The sequence below is a fragment of the Varroa jacobsoni genome, unplaced genomic scaffold, assembly GCF_002532875.2.
Source record: "Varroa jacobsoni isolate VJ856 unplaced genomic scaffold, vjacob_1.0 scaffold_953, whole genome shotgun sequence".
NCBI classification, from domain to species: Eukaryota; Metazoa; Arthropoda; class Arachnida; order Mesostigmata; family Varroidae; genus Varroa; species Varroa jacobsoni.
Window position 1 is genome coordinate 149554 of NW_019213855.1, and position 25520 is coordinate 175073.

The 25520-nt window shown below is 41.0% G+C and overlaps 1 protein-coding gene across 2 annotated transcripts in view; it reads right to left on the minus strand.

Annotated features, from left to right (window-relative positions):
• Positions 1-8489: 8489 nt before the first annotated feature.
• LOC111265309 (putative polypeptide N-acetylgalactosaminyltransferase 9) overlaps positions 8490-25520 on the minus strand; it is a 73687-nt gene continuing 56656 nt past the window's right edge. Inside the window, exons 1-11 of one of the 2 annotated variants that reach the window (XM_086970435.1) lie at positions 19837-19895; positions 18859-19241; positions 17034-17377; positions 14985-15162; positions 14434-14587; positions 13042-13219; positions 12244-12400; positions 11571-11756; positions 11056-11225; positions 10672-10861; positions 8490-10156 (exon numbers count right to left, since the gene is read on the minus strand). In XM_086970435.1, coding sequence (XP_086826561.1) covers positions 10007-10156; positions 10672-10861; positions 11056-11225; positions 11571-11756; positions 12244-12400; positions 13042-13219; positions 14434-14587; positions 14985-15162; positions 17034-17377; positions 18859-19044 — 1893 coding nt within the window. In that variant the 5' untranslated portion in view covers positions 19045-19241; positions 19837-19895 and the 3' untranslated portion in view covers positions 8490-10006. Of the gene's footprint in view, positions 10157-10671; positions 10862-11055; positions 11226-11570; positions 11757-12243; positions 12401-13041; positions 13220-14433; positions 14588-14984; positions 15163-17033; positions 17378-18858; positions 19242-19836; positions 19896-25520 lie in introns of those variants that run through there. The other variant, XM_022841873.2, reaches the window with a different exon arrangement.

Here is a 25520-nt window from a genome sequence, read left to right on the forward strand (position 1 = left end):
GCACATTTTGCATATAGAATATTTTGGGTGGGCGGAGCGAGGCGCGCTAGGTCATTCTAGCCAGCCTGTAGAAGGACGTATAGATTTTACTACCTACATGCAAAATCAACACACAACCCGAACGTGAGATCTCACAAAAGCCGGACCTCATACTGTTCCAAAATTACGCCTGTTTGCCCATTAGACCCATTCGAAACACTAATGCCCATCTTTCGTGCTACTCACACGTTGCGTGTTCTTTCGTACTCGCTTGATGGTCGTTGATCAGAATTAACAATGATATGAGCATTTCGTCAATCTTTAATGCACTCCTTAACTATTCTGAGCTATTGAAAATACGGATTGCACATCAGAGTACACCTTGTAGGAACTTGACGATAGCAGGACATCGCACGACTCATAATTTGTCGACAGCGTTTAAAGCTAGTGTCAAACAGGCTGATAGGCGGCACAAATGGTAAATCGGCACCTCGTTTAGATTGAGCAGAATTTAGAACGGCACATAACTCTAGAACACTGTTCCTTGCTCACAAGTGTTCAACTCAGACACAACATGAAAGTTGTTCTTTTCAAAAGACACATTATACTGATACATAATACTAATACATGATAATAGCCCCACAAGGACAGCCTTACAAGGGTTGCGTCTCGCTTGTAGTAGTAGTAGTAGTACGTTGTGTTACGCTAATTTTTGTCGGACCGAGAGGAATCACGTAGTGCGTGCGATCAGTGTCCATTTGTTAAGTCGGGTCCACGTTAGGGCCTAGGCTGGTCCTGACAAAGGTTTCTCAGGGCGAAGCTTCAAAAAGATGAGCCTAATTGGTGCTGGCTAAGGAATGGTCCGGCTATCCCGCTGTCCTCGACTTGTAAAGTTAGGGTACATGCATGTATTATATATATATATGGGCGTACCCCCAAGCTTCGCTTCGCGTTCGTCTCGTATGAATTGTTTTAACTCATTTGATTCTTTCATTTAGGTGAACGAAGACTACAGGTCAAGTACACGTAGTTATCCCATTGCAGTTGTCGTGCTTCATTAGGCCAGTTACTTTTCTATAGTTATAGTTTCTGTGGCCAGCTTTAATGTGCTCATCAGTGGGTTCAGCCAGCTCTAGATTTATCTTGCTAGTTAGCTGTTGTCTTTTCGTACATGTTTATAGCGTGATTACGAACTTTTTTACTCTTGGCTGAGTAGCTGTCCGCAGAACGCACGCGAAAAGGTGGGCCGTTCTTCGGCTTCTAAGAGTCGTACGTAAACTAAGTTGGCTAACTTACCGGGTTGTTACTTCGCCAAGGCTTAAACACTTTTTGAAAATTCTTTCAAAAAGAAATATATAGATCTACTATTTAAAACAAGGATTCCGGAAACACCATCAAAGCTTAAGGACGTTTTCGACTTTTAAGATTGATAATAAGATTCACTGGTAGTATATACTATACTGCATGAATATAGATGAACATCTATTTTGGTTGACCTATTGATTCTGTTGCTGAGACGTTAGTAAAAGTTTACTTTTTTTTAACATTTTAACCCAATTTTTTTCTCGCATTGTTTTAAAAAAATTAAGTATAGAAAACATTTGTCTTTCAGTTGGCATTTATTAGCAATTCATTGAATAAACCGTTTAAAATACGTTCTTACCCTAATGTTACACAGGCAAACGGACACGATAAACAAGGTTTGCACCAAAATATTATTTTTAGGTATAGGGATATAAATTGCATTTTCATTCGCCTCATCAAGACCTCCCGAAACACCCTAATAGGTGGTTATCCTTCAAATGTAATTTTCGAGCAAGGAACTAAGATCTAAGTACACGAACGTGTGTTGGATTTCAAGATTCAGCGTATTGAAAGCTTTTGATCGGTATTAAGACATACCGCTGCATAGATTTTGATCTAACTAATGTCGCCTAAGTCAAAATGCCACCGCATTTTGTTATTGCCTTTTTTTTTACTGTAAAATGTCCGTCTTAGCTATAGAAAGACGTAATGCGTTGTTACTCAGCTCGTCGAGATTTATCGACTAGCGTGAATAGTTGGCCTCAACCAAGCAGTATTCTATTGAAGGGCTACATTGAACATCAAAAGGTTACCTTGAAAAATGCTCTCAATATTTTAGTATTTCTCTTAATTTGTTTTTATGAAATTGTTCAGTTAGAATGCTCACCATATAAATTACTACAACTTCCGTAGCAAAACCGGTCATTTTGGAACGAGACGAACTTCTACATGAAATAATTTTCACCCTGAAAATGTGGAAACATATATTCCATTTTCGCTTTATCACGAGACGTATCGACCTTTACGTAAACGTTTGGCTTCAATGATCATTTTACCCAAACACAACCCACCTGTGGTCTCTTAACAGGTACGTAAAAGACTTCTACTAAACAATAAAAGAAAAGAATAATTTGATGAAATCAGTGTTACATTCTATAAAGCGGACAAGAGAAACTCTTCTTAAGAAAATAAATTTATTAAATTGGTTTTATTTTATGTACAGCTCGATTCAAGGTAAAAACATTAGCAACTCATAGCGAAAAATAATTCTGAATAGCGTTTTCTGAGTCGGGCAAACGAGACGACACAGAATTCTACTAACATACATAGCGGTTTTTGCGGCGCTTCTATTCTGTCGTCGATCTAACTAATTTTATTCGCTGATGTTATGTCCAGCGTAACGTAAACTATAGGATACATCAAGGTTTACTCCGTTGCAATGATTTTGTCTCACCTAAACCAATGCCCTCATGCAGTTATTAACCTATTTCAATATATGCCCACCAAGGGGCTAGGCGTTGGCATCAAAAAAATCTGTTTTTGTAAAATACCACCTAGGGTTTTTACATTTTGTATGGCATTTTCGAGCAGAACGGTTAACATTGGATTTCGATTCATCCGATCGAAAGCTTTCCATTGACGCCTAGAAATAACCCACTACATACACTTCCATGTGCAAATTTTTTTATCCCAGCGTCGTTCAAGCACAAAAGCTACCAAGTTCGGCTTTTGGCTTCTTAGGGTCAAATATCCATTAAAGCTATAAGAAGGTGTATTGCATTGTTACTTAGCCTGTTAGGACTGATTAAAGTAATGCTTACATAGAAAAACGTTTCGAGTACTTGGGTATTTTTCGTGAAAATCCTTCAAATAATATTTTGCAAAGAAGTTGTTTATCGAAAGTGTTTATACTAGCAACCGTTACAGCTTTTAAATTGGCATTTATAAGAAATTTGTTTGCAAAAACACTCATAAGTATCTCAAAACGCATTTTTACCCTAGTATCACATAAAGGAGACAAATCTTCTCAATGGATTTTTGACCGTTTTCAAGGCGAAATATCAATTTTAAAAATTTAAACATGTATTGTTATTTCACTCAACTCATCTACATCTATTGAGTAGCACCAAGAAAAATCCTCGTTACATATAAGACCATGTAAACATTCATTGGAAATTTTTTCTACAAGAACACACGATTGAAGTATGGCCCATATCAGCTCCTACAACTTCCTGTTCGATGTGTATAAAAAAAAATGCGGAAAAATGACAAAAATCGCAAAAACGACTGATTTGATTAAATTAAAATTAGATCCTATAAGATGGAAACTCTCCTTGAAAGAGGATCTTTTGCGCACTGCCCCAGCGGTTCGCTAGAAATTTGATTTTTTTCTAAGAAATTGATTCGAACGAGATAAGCAAACAAACTAACAGACACAGGCTCTTAACAGCATATATATATATATATATATATATATATATATATATTTACTGTTTTTTGTAAACACTGTCAGCGCCTTATTTGCTATAGAAACAACAACACTATATGAATACTCGCAGCGCAACACAATATAAGGTCTGAAGCGTTTTGATGCCATTGAAAGTGGTACTCAATTGACCCACAATGAGTCTGGGCCGGTCTGTATAGAGACACCATGGAATGAAGCAAGCAAATGTAAGACACCAAACTGCAATCAAGATTTCCCGCTGAGGATAACAACATTCCAAGCTACTCAGCCAGGCGTCGGTTGTTGTTACTACTACATGTTCTCCAACACGCCAGTGACCTGTACTACCGTGGAAGTAGAAGGCAAATGTAAGTAGCTACGAAGCTTTAGGCATTTCTCCATCGTATCAGCATCAGCCTAACTGTCCACACCGCCTACGGCATGTTTTACTTATGAACTTACGGGCCTCCCAAACAAGCATTCCGTAGTGCAACTTTCCTATACCGTAAAGTGCACACAAAGATATGTGAGGGCAAGAACTTCTTTTAGCTTCGTGACGAGGAACTGGTAGTCCAACGTGCTACGAAAAACTTGCAACGCCATCTCGTTTAGTTAATTGGGAACAAATAACAATAGTAACGACAATAATAGCTAAAATTAATCACGCTTTAGTTGGCTTCTATACGTGAAACATTCTGTAAAAAGCTAAAATGTAATTAATCATTACTAGAGAAACCAATGGACTCCACATATAGATTTATTTATCAAGATTAGAAGTGTGATTTGCAGGAAACGGAGGACGCTGGCAAACATTTATCCGCGTTGCCAATACCCTCCGGAGAGGAGTTCGACCTAAATCGGAGCGTCTGCGTATTTATCTTAGTAAATTTTTTATCTAGTGTCACCTGAGCGAAAAAGCTATTACATTCAGTTTCTGGCTTTTTTCACGCCGAAATTCTATTTTAGTTGCTGGAAGATCTATTGTATTTTTATTCAAATCATGAAGAGTTATCGCTTGCTGCGAAGTATTGGCGTTAAAGAAACTGATATTTTGTATAGTAAAAATATTTTCCATAATTTGCTATTTCTCTCAAAATATCTTCAAGTTAAATAAAAAAAAGAATATCTTTTGAAACGAAGTTTAATGAAAATACCTCTCTGTCAGCAGTTACAACTTCCCGATTGCCACTTTGGGAAATCCGCTGAAAAAAGCACTTTAAGTAATTCGAAAGCGCGTTTTTATGCCACTGTGACGTGAGCGAGATGATGCCTCAGAAGGTTTTTGACTGTTTTTGCGGCAAAATATTAATTTTAGGTAGGTCGAAACCTACAGGTTGGCGTTAAAAATGTTTATATAAAACGTCAGGGTAAGTTCCGCCTCTGCAGGGCATTTTCAACCTGAAAACTAAACTTTGGGTATCAAAGCATAAAAACATTTCAATTCAGCTCGTCGAGAGCTTTCGATTGACGTCAGAAACGACCTGTTCGACATAAATATCCATGTGCAAGTTCGACTACCATTTTGTCATTAAATTTTTTTTCTATAAAAACCCCATAAAATTTCGCCCATCTCAGCCCCTATAATTTTTTTTATAAACACGTGTGAAAGCATCCAGCAAAAAGAAACGTTGAAAAAAAGAAAATATCGCAAAAAACAATAGTTTTTTTCCCAGATTAACATTACGATCTTCAGAATGGAAAAAGCAATGTTCCCTTGGAAAAGGTTTTATCTTGTGTACGGCTTTACCTAGGATGAAACCTTTGCGACCTGCTAAAAATCAGCCCGACCAATCACCTTCCAAAATCGATTTGGGTCGGATAGACAGCAGTTTTAGTGTATATAAAAAATATATGGTTTATCTGGTTCTCTGGGAGTAATTCTGGTTATGCTAGCACCAATAATGTCTGAAGACTCACAATGCTGCATAGTATACAGGCGTGCAGTGTTTTGACACCGTCAAATATGACACGCAGTTGGTCCACAATGAGAATTCAAGTATGGGTTGGTCAGTAGAGCAAGACCAAGGAATAAAGCGAGTAAATATAAGAGGCCAAAATGCAATCAGGCCTCCCGCTGAGGACTGCAGCTTTTTTAAGCTACTTAGTCAGACATCAGTTGTCGTTGTTACTTCATGTCTTCCAACACGCCAACTACTAACAGGCGTACTAGCAGCAGGCAAGTGTAAAGCTGTAAGTAGCCACGAAGCTTTAGGCTGGCGGTCAAGCGTTTCCCCATCGCATTAGCATCACGCTGACTATTCCTACCGCCTGCGATATGTTGTACTTATCAGCTTACGGGATTTCGAAGGACGCGTTCTCCAATGTTGCTTTCCTTTAGTGCAAAGCGGGCGCAAAGATATTTAAAGATGACAAGCTTTTTTTTCAGGACGCTTTACGTTTTAGCGCTTGTGACAAGGTATCGGCGGTCTAATATACTACGATATACCAAAGAAACTTGCAATATGAACTCATTCGACTCACTGGAAGGCAATAGCAGTTGTGATGATAACAAGATAACTGCTAGGTTGAGCACGCTCTAATCGTAGAACCAAAGAAGAAAATTATTACTAACTCATAGAGTTATCACTACGACACGTTACTAGAACAACAAACAGCGGGCTCCGGGCACACTCTCAGGTATCAAGATCGGAAATATAACTTGCAAGGAAAGCATGCCGGCAGACATTCGCTGCCTGCATCCGTAGTGATCTTACGAGAGAGTTCGACATAAGCTCGAACGCCTGCGTGTTCATTTGAAAGCGATCAACTCCCGCTTCCTGGTTCCGCCCTATAGTGATAGCAGGACCACACTAACCCAGCTCTCTTTTTTTTTTTCTCTACGTTCCTATTTAGCAGTCTCGTCGCGGTGGTCATTCATTGCTGCAATGCCTTCCATCTCGGCTAACTTAGCCAATGAATTACGCGTAAGCTAAAGCGATTCGGAACTCTAAAATGAGGACAGTTAAGAAGAACCAGTGAGAAGGCGGCGTAGAAACGAAAATGAAAATTTGGTGGCCTTTCAAATAGCTGGTACTTATGTATGTGAGAAGGCGAAACTAAGGTAAATTTAACCCGACACATCATGGACCAAGTCGATAAATCGATTGTTTATGAATACTTGGCTTCAATACGGTTTGTATCCTGACTGAATTATATAGTTTCGATTTGGACCTAAGTAACATTGCCTAATACGTATCTATGCACTTATTTACCCTTATTTTAATTGCAGCTGCCTATGTATAATAGCACGACTGGGTTGTTATTAAACGACTCACATCGGTCAGAAATTTGATTGAAAGATGTTGACCTATGTCCACTTCCAGACCTCAAAGCTTCTGTTTTTTTTTTAACTGAATATTAGCAAAAGTGAAATCAAAGAAAGCCTAGCTACCAACATCCTAGTTGTGATAGCTGTTTTGTTTAGAGCCTATATAAACCCAACACAATTCAACTGGCACAACTCACGCACGCACATGTCGCCGTACTCGTTGTGGTAATGTGCTTGCCGATTAAGCTTACAGATACGTGAGGTAATGGGTTTGGGTTTACGCCTGAGAACGTGTTGAACGCTAGACGTTTGTAGTACTGCCTAATGGCAAGTGCCATAAGTGTATCTTAAAGTTTCGATTTTATTTTGTACCGCATTTACATAACAGGCGTTACGCCTTTTGATAACATTTTGTATTGAACGTAGACATTTGAAAAATCTAATAAGGGTATTCAATACCATGAATGTAATTACCATAAAAAAGGTATATAAATACGTAGGAATAATAACAAGGTGGTAGAGCCACTGCATAGGCATAGATACCTACATATAATTAGCGTAACAACCAAAGCCCCTAGGACACGACATTTTGGTTAGTGATGTCGGCGAAAGCTAAATATATCGAAGTTACTTGTCAATGTTCACAGTATCAGTCAGTACCGTGTGGGCTAATCCATCGTATTTTAGTTGTTTTGAAATAAAATATATTGGTACAGCGTATTCATATCACACGATCCGTATATCACTATATATATCGTGACGTCTCTCAAATAATCTGGTCCTTAGAACGGTTGAATGAAAGGACAACGCAGCGTTATGCTGATCCAACTAACAGAATGGAAAATACGCAGAGCCTAAATTAATTGGGTCGGCTATAATGCCGAGTGAAGAACAAAGCCTATACACCACAGAATATAGAGTTTGCTGTAAAAAGAAGCTGTAAAATACTGATAAAAAATTCTGTAAAACGATAGTATGAGGAAACAGTATCACAAGGGCGCAGAAACGTATCTATTTCGTGAGTAAGGCCATACAACGGAGCTACTATAATTCATATTGCACCCTTTGTTAGCCTCGCGTCCAGTCACATGCATGAACGACAAAGCTTCCGCCTTTTAGCAGCAGTGGCACCGAACACACATGCTAATAATTACCACTGGCTCCAAATGAGCCGTATGGTGAAATCACTTCATCATTCGACATACTGGCCTTACACCCTTTATCTGTAAGCCAATCTTCTACGGTGCTCTGGTGAACCGTCGTACTGCGCCCTCACCTGTGTTAGACGGGACTCAGGTAAATTCGGGGTAAGCAAGGTAAAAGTGTTCGGTTCTAGGAGCCAAAGCTGCTCCGTGGCCCAGTTACAAGTCTAAAGTTCTTATTCTTAAAAACCAAAAACGAAGTTTGCAGGAATCAGAAAGGGAATCTCGCGTGAAAATTGCGCCTAGCTTTTTTCAATTCATAATTAAGTTAAGAGCGCACAAACAGTAATAGGGGTCATCCAAATAATTTATTTCTCTTTTCCATTTCTAAAAACAATGTATTTCCTCTTTCTTCATAAGGCACATGATTTCAAAGAACGTTCCGTGACTACGTGGAGCCGACGACTTCATCTCAATACAAAGGCATTGTACACATTTCCATCCGATGCACTACATTACATCTCGCTCAACGCCAACGGAAAAATCGGATCATCCTAAATTTTAACTACGTCCATATTTCACATAGCATTACGGAAATACGTCGATTTTCGTGCTGTTATATTATGATGTTTTTCGATGACGACAAAATGATTCGTCCGTTTCTGTCACTCTAATTTGACTGGAATATTTTGTTTACCCTCTGCTACGTTTAAAACTCAAGCTTTATATTCGTTTATTCACAGTTCCCGTCCCACGGTCACTGTCACTGTCACTTCAGTCACCCGTCATTCACACAAATCAAAAGATGGCGTGTTTCTAACTCTGCGTTCCACTGTGAGTTAGTGTCTTTGGAGCTTCCTATTCCTATCACGACATTAGTAACTTGCTTCTCTGACAACTTGGCATTTCACAGAGGCCGCAAGTTCTACTTAAACGTATTAGATCAAATTACATTTTATCAATTAGTGATGTAAAAATCGACAAGCAATTGAACTTACTTTGCCATACATAAAAGTGGCCTTTGATTTTCATAAACCCTCTATGTGACTGGATTAAAACACATTTGGTGACCTTCGTCTTCAGCTCGCAGATCTCTGAATGCACCGTATAGAATAATAAAATAGTGATAAGGTTAAGTTAAATAGAAACAGACTAAACTTTGTTGTTCATTCAAGATAACCACTCAATCAGTTTCTTTTGAACTTGACATTATATTACTATACTTCTCTACATTCATTAGCACGTCACGCGTAGAAAGCCACTGAAAGGTTCAATTATGTGCTACCTAACACATCCGTCTCTCTCTCTCTCTCTCTCTCTCTCTCTCTCTCTCTCTCTCTCTCTCTCTCTCTCTCTCTCTCTCTCTCTCTCTCTCTCTCTCTCTCTCTCTCTCTCTCTCTCTCGATATATATACTAGTACTGGTGAAACTGCTAGTCAAAACGCCGCTAGCTCTTAGCTTTTTTCACTAAAAATGATGGTATCACAACAATGTCAACAAACAACTCGGTGGTTTCCTGGTGCTAGCACCTTCGACCATTGCACTGCCGATGTATGGGCGTTATCGTTCATAATAGTGATGTATTTTGCCTACTGTATATATATATATATATATATATATATATAGCAAGAACAGGCTATTTCTGTGCTGATGCAACCGACGGTTCGACTTGAGGCCAATTTCGTTGACTCAGTTTGGCTACAAAAGTTCGCAGCCTATGTCCTTTCGTTCCAGCCTTCGTTGCAACGGATGAGCTGCTAAACGGTGGACAATGTCCTTAAAAGGCAACGGACTCCGCATACAGACTCTGAAACGTCCTGGGTGTCTCAAGGATCGAGAACGATGTAGCTAGAGACATTTTAGTCCTTTACGAATCTTCGAGTTTAGAAATGTTGAAGTTCGCGAATTTCCATGATTGCCGGTCGACAGACGGGTTGCAGGTTTCCATAGAGAGGCCTGTCTTCATCTCGTTGATAGCCAAACACTTTTGACTACTGCCGTGCTTCAGAGTTTTGTCCTAATGATTTAATTAAAACATTGCAGAAAAAGTGTTTAGAAATTTGCTTCAAATTTCGTAATAACTAGTAAGGTTATGTATCCCCTTGTGTATACCCATTTAAAATTGAATCTAGAGCTTTAATTTAGTCAGAAATGTTCTCCTGCTCCGGCGACGGGAATTTAGTTATTTTTGAGCGGTAAGCAATTACGACCCATTGTTCATATCTGACATTTTTACAGCGGAGACACATTTTTTAGTTCTCGTAATCATAGTGCCCTATTATGTGCGACAACATTACTCTGCTCTCTCTCTCTCTCTCTCTCTCTCTCTCTCTCAGTCGCATTAATTCTATAGAACACATTTAAAAACAGAAACCTTGAGCGGAAAATTCGGGAAAGTTGGTAATCCAATATAACGAACGCCGGTGATGCCAGCATCCATGCTATGTCACGCTTACATCTGAGCATTTTGCTAATTTTTTTTTACTTTATGGAATGATCACTTTTTTTTTATTTGTATAAAAATACACTTACATTTATATCATATCTCCAATATTGATTGCCTTTTGACCCATGACAAGGATAAAGGGTAACATCGCCTCCTGCGTAGTCAAGGCAAAGATCGTCTCGACGTACTTCACCGGTTTTCGAAAATAGCCAGTACTGGTTTCCTCCCTGACCGTGACAGCGGTATACAGAAACAACCTTATCAACAGCCCCCTTGCTGTAATAAGAAAACAAATCGCAGCTTTCGACTATTATTATTTGCGACCAGTTTGTTGCTTTAGCCTCTAACGAACCTAAGACTGTCTCTACCACTTCATCTAAGATTTCACTCATCCGACCTTCACAAACAAGCGATTCTTACGTTTTTACAAAAGAAAAAAATAATGAGATAGTAACAAGGTATACACTAACCTATCCATGCACCATTCTGAACCGAATGCGAGGTTTCGGATCTCGCCCGTAGCCGCCGCTTCTCCCGGAATAAATAGCTCAGGGTAGATGTTTTTTACATACCATTCGAAAGATTTACAGTTCAGATGCTTACGCAGTTCAATGCGTTCCGAAATATCACCATAGTCACTCTGAAATGCCGTATGATTTTGCATTAATTTCTATTAACAACAATTAAATTTTAATAATAATTGTAGTAGTGAAGGCCAAAAGCTCAGCGTATATATAGAATGGCTATATAAGCCATAAGCACGATTTTACGTGCATATAAATAGCATATTATATAGACTGGAGATGCTACAAACTTCTCATAGGCGTACGCTAGGAAATGGTCGTCCCTTCGCGAAGTATAATAAATTTAATTTCATAAGCTTTGCGATAACATGTCTTTTCAAACGACAACAGGTTATCTGTTGTCGCTGACTTCGATAATGAAAAATAATAAGACAAATAATCTAGTACTAATTATATCTTACCAGGTCGGGTCCTATTCTGTCGAAGTAATATTTAGCATAGTCGTCCATCCAAACTTTGGCTAGACGTATTGAGTTCTTCTTAAGAACATTTACACCCTTCCGCCATTTGTACGGGGACCTTTTGCGAAAAACGTGGCCCACGTGCGAGCACGGAACGATTTCTAGACGTCCCCCGCACATCCACGTCTAGCAGAAGCACAAGCACAAAAAATAAAACATCAAGTGCTAAGTGAGGCAGTAACAGTAACAGAAGGACGGCGTTCTACACCCAGCATAATATTGAATAAGAACTTTATTGGTGCGTATACTTTTATTGACCTTTATGCGGTGCGAATGTTCTATGCTTTGACTATTGCTCTTTCTGGATCAGCAGTGACATTAATAGGTAGGTAACAAGTTAAGCACATCGTCAAATAGTTTGAAAAAGATTGTGCTGTACATCGTCCAACGGCGCGGCGGTGTGTCATTACAAACGAAACAAACTGTTATACTGCAAACACGAACGTAAAAATGAGGCTTAATACAGGTTTTAGTTCCCTTCAGTCATTTGGGTATAAATGACGGCTTTCCATATTTGGTGCAAGGTGCAACAATTACCTACTTAAGCTAGCATTATTAACAATAACTAGTAACTACGAATAAATGTGATTGCCAATAAGTTGTTTGTATTTACCTTAAATGATAGCTCGAGATTTTCTCCACCCCAGATGTCAAATCCGCTATCATAAAGACCAAGTTTTTCGAAATAAGCTTTCGAAATAGTGAAGAGTCCGCCAGCCATTGTTGGGCTAGGCACTGGAGACCAATTATTCTTTAACTGATCCTTTACCCTGGCCAGGACGATCATAGTAGGCAACATATGGAAAAAACACACAAGACCAATGAGACCGCTACTGTTTAATCTCCCTCTTTACGGTTGTTTCCTCCGACCTTTGTCTGGCTCGCACAGATTGCAGTGACAAAAAGTCAACTTTTTTCACTGTAATCTGTTTATTTTATAGTAAATAGAAGCGGGTCAAAATCTCTAAGTTACGCTACTTTTTTCACTCACTCAAGAATTACTAAATTGCTTTTCTAATTGCAATGTCATTGTGTCCGTGAAGCCGCTGAAGCGCCATGACTGGTTAGTAATTGTTTCTTTGCCAGCCAGCATGAATTAACAAGAATACGTGCATTTCAGTCCTAATTAAGTGCACGGGCAGCGGTTAAATAACGTCATATTATTATTACTAACAGCAAACCGCTCCCAAGCGTCTCAAAACAATTTACTGCTCATATGCTTAGAAGTAGTATTTACTGCACATATCCAAAGAAAACGAACGCGCTTATTCATTACTTTCTTTCCCGTTACTCCAACAATGCGAGATCTTGAATCTGCTTTCGAAGGCCTACATTGGCAGTTCTAACTAGTTTTTATATCCTACTTATAGACTGCTTGAAAGTTGCTCATTACTTTTCATTATGAACATACCTCTGCGGGACCGCATGCCAGTCAAACTGTAGATTCCAATCAAAGCCGCCGACATTGATCACCGATAAGCCCGGCCGATGGTGATACTCGAATGTTTTATCATTGATAACGTCGATAACAGGACATACCACATTAGTTTCATCTTCAGCAACTCGTTGCAGTAACGGCTCAAGCCATCCTGTAATCCGAAAGGACATCAACTCTTTTGTAGTACATCTTCAACAGGTAAGCAATATTTGCTTCCGGCAAAGCCACTCGTCCATGAACGCGTATGAGTTCATGTTTCATGTTCACATTATTTTAGATCTTCAGTCCTTTTACAGGTTTACTTCGCGAAACATATATTTTCGAAGAACATCAACCCTCGCCGTCCATAATCGGGAACTTAGTTTCTTTCCCTTTGTCATTTACTCCTTTGGAAGCCATCAACTTTCAGGGGGTGTTTGCAACAAACGCCATGTAGTTGAATAGAATGTGTTCGTATCCATCTAATATGCTTCGAGTTAAGCGTGAGTGATCTGTAAATTCAATAGCGGATTTCCGATTGCTAGCTGACATACATAGGATATGCATCTTTGGAAATCATCAGACTAGCTGTTTATCGCAGCGCACCGCTTTCACGTAACAACGATGCTGTAGACATTTCTACGGGCCGACCCACTAGCATAAATAGATGGTTTCGCCTACTAGTTTCAACATGTTTTACACCTTGACAGTTTTTTTTGGGCGAGATTCCAATCCGCCGCTTTGCCCATGTGATATTGTTATCCGGGCGAACTACAGGTTCCAGGTAACAGCCGAATTACGTGGAACGATAAAACCCGAATCATCCATACCGTCACTTTCAAAAATCGCCACTTTTATCAGATTCTCAGCGATCTGGTCCAAAAGAGGCTCTAGCCAGCCTGTGATGAGCATTTTTTTCTTCGAATGAATTAAAAACTAAAATCTGAGGCATGTGTCATCTATGATTTAACTCTCTAAATAGAACAAAAAAAAAAAACAATTATTCTTTTCAAACAGTGTTTGAGTTGTTCGACCTTTCGCAGAGTCTTACATCACACATGGCTTCGTGACTCATATTTCTTTTCTACTATAACGTCTCACTGGAAAGTGTTGGAAAAAAGTTTCATTAAAAATATGGTCGAACACTCAATGACTTAGGACCTGACGTACCCATGTAAGCTATTCTTAAAAAGTCTTCGATGGGAGCAGAGCAATTTTTCTCACTGCGGAACCTTGGTTAAGTACTAATGTAATAGCTTGTTGGAAATCCTTTTCAACAGGTGTTAAGCAAAGCCCAGTTTCCCTACTGGCAGATTACCGTAATCGATACATAGCAGCAGCACGTAATGAACGTCAGTGCGCCGGTTTTGAGCATCTCATTCTTACCTTGCGTGCACTCGCAATGCGAGTCGAGGAACGTAAGAACTGGAGCCGTTGCAGCCTTCGCCCCGAGTAACCTGGCTCGAATCAGGCCCTCCCGCTTAGTGGCCCGAATAATCTTTACAATACCCAGCTCGTCTGCGTATCTTTTTAACTGATCCTAGAATATGACCAACATAAATGCATTTGTTTATGAGGAACTTTATCCAGTATTGATCTACGTAAAGGCAATTTTCAACTGAGATTCACTCGATCTACTGCTTGACATCTGAACAAAGTTTAGTCACTAAGAACTGATAATAGCTCCCAAATGGTTAAAGGTTTTTCGGGCTAGATAGGGAAGTTTATGCTGATCTAACATCTCATAATATTGCTGGCTTTGAAGACCCTCGTAGAAAAAAGGTTTTTCGGGCTAGATAGGGAAGTTTATGCTGATCTAACATCTCATAATATTGCTGGCTTTGAAGACCCTCGTAGAAATTTGCTGTCTTTGTTTAGTGTACTTTACCTCTGATATTACGATATCTTCCGTATAATAGTTATCTATTATAACTTACCTTGAGGTGGGGCATGTCCGAGAAATCGTCAACAAGTATGATCTCCTTGAGTAAGTGCTTAGGTGATCGGCCAATTACTGAATGAACAGTTCTCAATAGTACGCTCCATGCTTCATTGTGGAAGCAAATGATTACCGCTGTCACTGGCAAATCTTTCTGAAAGCTCTGTGAACGGCATCTGCAAGTCAGCAATAAAATTGCCGAGATAAGTGAAGTTTCTCGGCTAAGACAGCAATCGCATAAAAAGCTTCAGTCAGCTTCGTCAAACATTGGCAACATTCATCCAGCGGCATCGTTAAGGCTCTTTACTGACTGTTCCCACCAGTTCGTAAGGCTGTAGAATGCCGATTACAGTGTATCGCATCGCCTAAAAGTAATAGGTCTTGCCCCCTTTCCTCGCTTCGAGCGCGACATGCTATGTATAATGCATAACAAACAGCAATTTGTCTCCTCTAATCGTAATAAACGCCGTTGCTGTTCCTAATAGTCTCGGGCGCATCGAAGCGTATTCTGTTCCCATATTAGCAGTATTACTAACGCTAGCTTTTCGCCGGCTTTCCTGTTCGGTTGAGCTACGTTTGGCGTATGGATGTAAGGCATTGCGGCAACAGCTACCGCAGCTCCCCTGCAATGCCTATACAGTCCGCCATAGCAGGTGCAGCCAGGCCATGTACGTCAGTTAGCGTTTCTTTTTCTGGCTTTAAGTAAGCAGACGGTTAACGAATGCCAACTAGGCCATTCATCTGCAATCCTTCCTTCGCACGCCATTTCTAAAACTGTTACCTCGTACAATAGCAGTAGTACGAGAGGTACGATCCTAGAGGTAGAGTAGGCATTGACAGTTAGGCTCACTTAAAACTGAGAATGAGCAAACCTATCTGCACTCCTCTCCCTTGTGAGGCAGGATACAATGCGCAGGATATACCTGAACAGCAGCAGGAGTGCCTAGGTAGTGGTGGCGACGGCGTTAGTGTACCGGTTGGACCCCTCAGAAACGTTTGACACATATTACACGAGGCTGCCTCAGCGGCCGGTGGATGTCGCAGTGGTTCAGCGATGGGGAAGGAGGGGACCCAGGCGCGACTCGGATGGCAAAGCGGCTGCGCAGTTATCTCTCTCGGATCTGGCTGAAAGAACGAACCTTGAGGCGACGCCATGCCAAGTGGGAACTGGGAAGCCTCACTTTCTGCATGAACCTCTACCGACGGGAAGAACGGGGGGTCGGGGAAGAGAGAGGCAAGGTAAGTGCGATGACGGAAGGGGAGCTCAGCCAGATGCAACGAAGCAAGCAGCACGGACGGACCCATTTCACATACGGGCTGAGAGAGCGGCGACGTGACGAAAAAGAGGCAGCTATCCATAAAATTAGCATACATATGAGAACACGACTAGGGACAGAAGCAGACTTGAGAAGCGCGTATCGTTTATGAGAGATATAATATATCTTGGCGCCATTTATTGCCGCTAGGAAGACACTGCAGTGCAAATGCACGAACCGTTGTTTATGATTTAGACGACCACGAGCTTCTAGTACGCCGCAGCGCTCGCCATTCTATATTTTCAAATGCTGTTCGCATACCCAGCTTGCAAGACCTGGGTTGGAAATCAATATTTTTGTGTCGACTGAAGCATTTTGAAACCTCAATAGTTGTTCTCCTTCTCGGCTATGTATTCTATTTTCTTGATCTTATATTTTCGTTCTTCATTATGCGTATCTTCAGGATACGTGCAACATCGTGCACTCTGCATATTTGCAGTAGTACTACAGATTCCGTTCCTTTTGCCACAGCAAAGGTCTACCGCTTAGACTCTCACAAGTCATTCTCACTGTTCAGGTAGAACAATTTTCTTCATAGTCAATAATTGCTCTATCTATCGCTGCCATGAAATTACTATAAACCAAAAATAAGCGCTACAGAGTGCAAGCGACAATAGTAAACATAGCATCAGTAGAGCACCAGTGTGATTTGAGTTTTCAACGATTTTTTTAAGAAAGAAAAGTGCCGTGGTTGCGGAAGTTGGCACAGTGGGGATATTCTAAGTGCTTACCCTTCTTGACGCATGTCAGGCAGACTTCTGTGCAGGGAGATCATATCGGATGCAAACTGATTAAAGGCGTTATTCTGCCAGCCATTGTCGTATCTCCGTTTGGCTTCCCCGCTTAAGTTCGCAGGCATCTGTACAGCGACTCCACCTTCACCTGGTGCTTTAGGATCGACTGGAAACTTTATCACCCCTTGACCCTCTTCCTGGTCAGCGTTTATCTTTGTCGTACGCGGCTCCTCAGGATCCCCTTGTTTCCGCATACGACGACGTGCCAAAGGAGGTAAAACGTCGGGGGCGACGTTCACTGCAGGAACGATGGGACCAGCGCTCGTACTAGCACCATTCATCTGTAACAGTAAGTCAATATTCTTGCTAAGTCCCTTATCATGCAACACTGTATAGCTGTATAAAATTCGTGCTACCGCTGCTCGTATTCAAGTTCATCTGCTTTATTTTGAACACTTCATTTTTTAGTGCCTAACAGCTCATGGGACGAAGAAGGCTTATGTGAGCAAATAAATGTAAACCTACTCTGTTGTTCTGTATCTTTCGATATCACTTATATAAAATACAACGTTCAAGCTAGCCGAGCCAACAAAAAAGTATCTACACGTTAAAGCCACGTTTGATTAATGTTGCCGCAATTATAGTTTTATTTCTAAAAAGACATAGATCATAGAGAAAATTCGAAGCGACTCGAAAAGTACGTCGTTCGTATGGTGTCGTCCCTTTTTCTAACGCGTTCCCTTGGGAAAGAGAAGAATAGATGGTATACCAAGAATGGCAGAATTGGTCTTTGGGGAGCTCGAACCAGAAACCGCTTACTGACTTCTAGCTATCAGACCTCTTTAAGCTGTTTGCGTTCCATGCCGTCACGTTAAGGGAATTTCCCCGAAGGCTTTTCCGGTTATTCGGTCGGTCGACCTGCCTTCAAGGCCGAAGCTATGGGTCCCTGACGAAGTAACCGCATCCTACCGTTGTGGTAGAAGTGAAGGCGGCGGTTGTGGGTGGGGGAGGGCTTAAAGGCGGCCGTCGCAGGCTGAAGTTGCTGTGGGCAACCTAAAGCCACTAAGCAGCCGTAGGGGGAATGCAGCGATGTGGAAAATACGCGCGTGAAGAAAGATATCACCCGTTGTGAGCCCGGATGGAAACGCTAAGCAACTAGGAAAGCATGGGGCTGCCAGTCTAGCTGGTTGCTTAGCGGGTAACGACTGAGGTGCGCATACCAGTACAAAAACTGAATCTAGTTTATTAGCGTAGTCCCTATTCACCTACCATATCCCGATAGAGCAGTATACCAACATACTCAAGCGATAAGTTTCCGGGATATATTGTTCATTGAGAGGATAATTAAAAAAAATCGACGTAACTGTAAAGGAAGAAACGGTTTTCAATTTTGTGCCATAAATAAATAAAGGATTTTCTTAAAATCCTATTGATGAAAAATCTATATGAATATGACGGAATTAATGGCAATTACGCATCACTTTACTTATTTATTTCACACTTTTGCATGGCAACAAAGATCTTATTATCATATATGAATTATGTACGTTAAACCAAAGTGCAGGGTTATAGCAAGATATAGCAAAGAAGCTTTTAGATACGCTTACCACTCTATAGGTTGCGCAGCTCAATATAACATGGAAATATTGTTGTAACAGAAAGATAAAATATTGTTGGCCTAAATATTATATGAATTTCGCATCCACTCGCCAGTACGTTAAATTTAAGCCTGGGAATTTTGGCTAATTCAACATAGACCTGCTGGACTTCATTTATAGGCACACGAATACATGTCGTACTAAGGGAATCGGTGCAGGCTTACCTCGCTGTCAGCCCGTAGATTGTGTTGCATAAGCGCCGGTTGAGGTGGCTGAAAGACAGAGTTGTCATCTTGAATAAGATCTTTTCGCGTGGACGCAAACAACGTAAGCAGCAACCATGAAAAAGCAGCTGCGCCCCCTAACTTCCACACGACGCTCCCACGAGGCCGACGCCGCATTATTGACATGGCGCCGCGAATTGTTTCGGGTTTCAACTCATACGTTGAAACCAGTCGAGAAAAATTCGTAGCAATTTGCGATTTCGTAGCGCAATATAAGTTTAAGTTACAAGACGTTCGCCAGCCTCGAACTGCACGCAGTTGGGCGCTACTGAGGTGTTATACTCGTCCTCACGAGTTATCGATTACACCCTCGGTCGTGATACCTGGAACGAAGTTTCCGCCGATTTATAAATATAATGCAAGTCGAAGACAACATGGCGATATATCATACAGCTATATACCTAAACTGTTTCTAGGGGCTTCGTGTAACGCGCCGCGTTTGAACCAAGGTGATGCCCCCCCCCGCCCCCTCCTTCCCGCCATTCGCTATGACTGCGTTTAGCACACCAGCAACACTATTTGCATATACGTCCATCGATTCCGTTATACCCAGTCTCAGTAATTAAGTAAAAAAGTAAAGAGATTTCTGCTTGTATATTAGGGAGGCCAAACGAAAATATAAAAACTTAATCTAGTGCAAATAGCTCGTCTTCAATATCTTTTTCGATATGCTGTTCGGATTCCTTGCTCTGCAGACCGCCTTCGCAACGGTGTTATCGAACCCGCGTAATCGCTACCCTTGTAAACTGCCAGCCATAAAAAGTAATACAACCTATTCTACGGACTTGAATGATTCTTAACTACCGTAGACAGCAGTTGTCAACCGGTAATAATGTGGCATCATTTTAAACATGGCTTCGAGTATGCATTATAGTACGACGTTTTAATAAGATCCAAAAAGCAAAAACGAGCACTTACTTATCGATAGTCTACCCGTTGTCTGCTTAGTGCTCAGCATGATTATGTTGGACATCATGCATATATCATACCGAAACATGTTGGAAAAATTCGCACCTCGTTACTAAGCAAGCTAAATTTCACAAATTTTTTACTTCGCGATGGACACGTACACAATTGCACAGTGCGTCTAAAGATCCCACGACAACGAATCTCAAACACAAACGTAATACGTGCCACAACACGACGCATATAAATAGAACGAAAATGCGCACACACGCAATTTCATTTTGGTGAAATCTATAACGCGCGCCATTTCTGTTCGTCATTGATACAGCATCAGCTGCTAAACCCAACATGGCCGCCCAGAGAGCAGTAGGCGGAGTGTACAGCACTCCTTCGGTAGCTGTTCTCTGTCTTTTCCACAAGAGAGGAGAAAAGAAAAACGTAGGAAAGAGAGGAAAAAAAAAAAAAAAGCTGAATTAACTGTAGCAGTAGAAACATCGAACTTTGTCAGCCGAGGCACGTCGATGCTCGCGTGCCCGACTTGGCGTGGCAGCTAAAACTAGGTGGGCGCGGGTTCAAAGCCAGACGCTTTCGTTGTGTGATGAATATCTAGCTGCGTAAGAGGCCGTAACGGAATGCCTCGTCCGGCTCGAACAGCGTTCGCACAAGGAAAAAAGGAAGCAAGCATACCGCAAGGACCGAAGGGCAGATTAAATCACTGTAGTTTCACTATATCTTCATACGAGCTAAGGGTGCTCAGCACAGAATCTCTGCCGTGAATCTCTGCAGTATTACTTATCGGATTTCGCAACCATAACGCCAATAAAGAAAACTCTTCGTTATTCAGTCAGACAACAAATACCTAGGACAGACCTACCTAGTCAGACAACAAATAGGCTCGTGAAGTAATGAAACACACATTGTAGAATCGCTAAAGAGTGCCGCACTGCACACTTGTATTTATGATCATAGTGTTTTATGTAGTTTTCTTTCTAAGATTATAATCGGCGCTATAGTCTATACTTATTTTTCGCCTAAGTACATACAGCCGTCTCGAAAGCGACCCTCGAACACGTAAGTTTGTTCAAACGCAGTAAAACGATGCTGTAAATACCATTATAAAGCTTTCCTGTTTTTACCCGCGCGACGTGCGACGAAATAGAGGCGTCACTAATTAAGTTTAAAATAACAATTACATATTGAATCAGCTGTTAGCGATACGGTAAGCAATGCTTTCAGGGCTGGGCGGAAGCTCTAGGCTGAACTTGATAAAAAAAAAAAAGCACAACTGTTCATGGTGTTCACCCTGAACCTAATTAAGTTAAAGCGAAATCGACAGTTTTCGATATCAGTCGTGGCTGCGCGGGTGCTAAGGCATAACTTGAGCAGGATGACAACGAAGACTTAGGGCACAAAACTACAGTCTCTACCAAAGTTCTGAGAGAGATGCATGCATTTGCAATGGTTACGGTATCTGTGAATTTGAACATAAGGATATTGACTGCTTACGAAATTGTAAGATAATGTAAGTTTTACTTTTTTTTTGACATTTTCTAGCCTCTCCGGCAACCTAGCCTTGTGCGATCATTCCGCTCGATGGATTCCGATCGAAATCCATTGAATTATTTCGTACTCAGCGCGGTAGTTAGCAACGAATCGATGTCGGATCGGTAACGGCTACCGCTGGCATGAGGTAGTTCGCAAGTAAAGATCGTGGCGCACTCATAATTACTATATATATATATATATATATATATATATATATATGTTAATTCTCATGACAGTTGCTATTTTTATATATATATATATATATATATATATATATATATACTATAAACTAGCAACTGTCGTGAGAATTAACATTATTTCAATAAATCAGTGACCGTCTTATCCGCTATATCTCTACTGCTAATGCTATATAAATCCGCCGTATAAATGAATCATTCATGCAGATAAAACAGCATTTTGCTAGTGTCTAGTATAGACGACCTTCGATGTTAACGAAAAAAGGTAAAGATAAGATTAGGCCATCTTCTATTACTGATAGAATATGATCCAAATCAGCATCTCTGTTCTACCATCTTTGAGGGAGACAACTATATATGTTATGCAAGATGTCCCATTTGACATCAGGCGAAAATTCGAGACTGCCAAGCAAACTAAGTGTCTGTCCGCGGTAAATTGTGTTAGCTGATTGGTCCATATTGAATTGGTCCAACATCTTGCGGTAGTGCGACCACGATAATGACTACCGCGGTGATTTGTATGCTTCGCCTACCATCATAGTACTGTCAAAACAAGTGCCTATCAGATCACTGTCCTTATATATGTATACGCGTCTACTTCGCAACAGACATGAAGCGTCACGATGGAACTCGCATAAACTCATACGATGCACTCACTGATGCCAACCTACTACGCAAAAAGACGTTAGAAAGTTATAGGCTGACAAGCTCTATTCCGGTACTTACGAGACAAACATACAGTTGCGATTGTGTGTTACTAGACTACGAAACAAGTTCCTTTGTGAGCTATAGCCTGTAGCCTATAATATAACCGTAATAATAACATATAATAAACGCGAAACATATAATAAAATACAGCCTTACGGGACTTCTAGTCAGTTCTTTGAATTTGCGCAATTTTGATAAACGTTGAAGCGATGCCAATAGAGCAGAACCATCGCCGGAAGTATAGCATAGAACCATTCTCTATGCGTGGTCTACGCGTGGCCGCGTATGTAGACGGAAAATGTGGGTAATTACCCTTATATTTCACCGTTGTATGAAACTCATAGGCTGAGCAACCCGTGGGCGAAACAAAGCATATACGTACTAACATCAAATTATTGAACCAGTCCTTGATCGGCTACTAGATACATAATTAAAGATTAATCGGGCGACAAAAGTGGTACATGACCACTGTTGCCGACCGTGATGTTTGGCTAAAAAGAAATCTAAAATTATTATCAAAGAAATATTCGGAAAACATAGATAGTAAAAAATATGCATGATAACAGTTAATCTATTGGATATAGGGACGACACATATGAACGGTGACGATTTGTTAGCCGACGTGACACTTTTATCTAAATCAGCCAGATCTGTCGGGTTGCGATCGTGCTGCCAGACCCCACCTAATAACCGTCCTTAATTGCAACTAATTACGGCCACTGCACCCTGACAGCTTGAGCCCAACACGAAGCCCATCTAATCAATGCGAAAAGCAAATTACAAGCAGGCAACTTCTGAGACTTTTATCGGACGATGACAAAGAATAACTGTTGCAACAGCCGATCCGAACGTATTTCTCTGTTTGCTTCAGAAATGAGCCTACTCACACAAAAGAAGCCTTCCTCACAATGCACAAAAAATTTCACTTAAGCTCAAGGACTCAACGCAGCTGCTACGAAGCGCGTACTGTAAAATATATTAAAATTTTCGTATAGTATTTTTTGCGAAATCTATTATTTAGAATTGAGCGTGACTCTAAGAAATTGGCCATAATTGCGTTTCCGTTTTTTTTTAGTAGAGTAAGTAGTAATACTTGAAGATTAAGAACGACCAAACCCATGAGCAGACAGTCAATTCAAACTGCCACGACTGACAAATATCAATTAAATAACCGACCCGTGGGTTTTTGTCACCCACTAGAGGATATATATACGTAGCGTAAGCTACAGCAAGCGCTCTGATGTTGTACCTCGATAAATTTCAAGCGCCGATTCTAGGTCAGGCAGCCCATGGTCATATCGGTCGCAGTATCGTCATCAGCTATTATTTGGAGGCACGGTTTACGACGCTTACTGTGCAGGCATGACAAGAAATGACTTGTGTTCAGCACGCTGCTTCTGATTAGGCCAAAAGAGGCAGTTCGGTGGGAAACTAGGTGGGTAACTCACGCGCGTGTCTGGCGTTTACATCCGTGTGCGTGTTCGTATGAGTACTAAGTGTGGCGAGCTCTATTAATACAACGGCTGGCTGAAAGGCACTGTGGCTGTGGTACGAAGCAGACGACTTCATGCGGTGTATAGCTTGTGGAGTGAACTGAGAAAGAAAGGGTCGGGGCATATACTGCTGGGTCCGTCGGTCCGGTATCGATTGGCCTAGCTATACTTAGGTAAGGTCCAACTATTAGGCCTACATCCTAATGTTCGCGCCGAAGAAGTGTTAACATCATATTACCTCGGGCGACCCATGAGACCGCAGATTTCGAGGCAAATGAACGGATATCTGCGGAAATTTTAAATGGCAACAAAAATTATGTTTTCGATATTTCCTTCCACGCGCCTTTATTGCCCGCAAGGTGCGATTTACCAAGTTCGTCTAATTTAAAATTCCATACATTTTTTTTTACGCGATTTCACGCCAAAATATTAGCATAAGTTAGTCCTGCATTATTTTCCCTCCCGCTACGCCTCGTTCTCCACAACAAATTTCACATCTCACCGTTCCGTCATGCTATTTGTTTACTTGAACTAGGCCTGTCTTTTGTTTCGAGAATGAACGGCGGTGTATCTATGCATATAGGCCAAAGGTTCATTCTGTGTTTGCAATGCGGTCTCTGTAATAACCGCCATTTTGAAATAGCTGCACAGAAATTTAAAATACAAAGGTAAGACACTATGTATTAGCGGAAATATCTAACTGTTCAAAAGTATACATGTTTCAGTTAAGCTGGAAAGGTAATCTATTGTAGAGCGTTGGGTCCTTTTGAATTATTCCTGACACAAGTCAAATAAAAGCGTTGTTCTCGTTGTCCAGGGTAAGGACCTTCAAAGATTCGATTTTAGCGTCAAGTGGTCTTTCCAATGTGCGTGATTCAACAAAGCTGTGTAAACCAAACACGCCATAATAGATTTGCAAGGGGCCGAGTCCTAGAGGCTGGCTCGCTCGTTCACAAAGTAATCTTGCTCACTATGGAAAACGTCAATATCCCTTTGATAAAAAGGAGAGTAAACCGTATCTTGTTTACCAACGGAACCTGTGGTAATTCAAATTATTTTTTTTTTGTTATTTATGACGCATGTTTTCGTCCATCGATCCATTTTGTTTCATTGAAAGCAATGCGTACATTTGTTGCGTTTAGCAAAAGGCGTGGCAGTTTCGTTTTTTCTCCAAAATTTGCTAGCGGGTAAATTACCTGACATGTTATCCGATATTCCCGAAAAACATTTACTGGATGAATCAGATTTTTATTACGGCCAAGTTGACGTCCCTTTACTCTCAACACCAACGTTGTGCTCATCTGTTGAGCAGGGGGCCCTATTCAGTCCTTTTTCAAAAGCAACGAAGTTATTAGCAAAAGCCAGCACGTAGCTTTTTCCGAAGACGGGAGTGGCGAAAGACTGAATTGATGGGAAAGCGGAAGCGACGTCGAAACATCAATTTATTAGACGAGGTCGGCCCCTTTTGATCGTATTACTGTACTGTTTGTACCAGCCCTAGCTCATTCGCCGCCTTCCTATAAGATCCTATAAGAGATGAAATCTCCGGGCTGAGCGCGCCGCAAACCTGATCAGGAGTCATATACGAGGGACACTGCGGCCTTTCCAGCGCAAAACGGCGACCGCTCCGCGCGTTCTCCTCTCCCTTTCTTTCGCTTCCGTCCTCTTCCCCTTCTTTTTCTAGCTATATCGAAAAAGAGCGCAAATCGATGCATCTTAGCTTCTTGCTAGCATCGAGACGAAGCATACCACA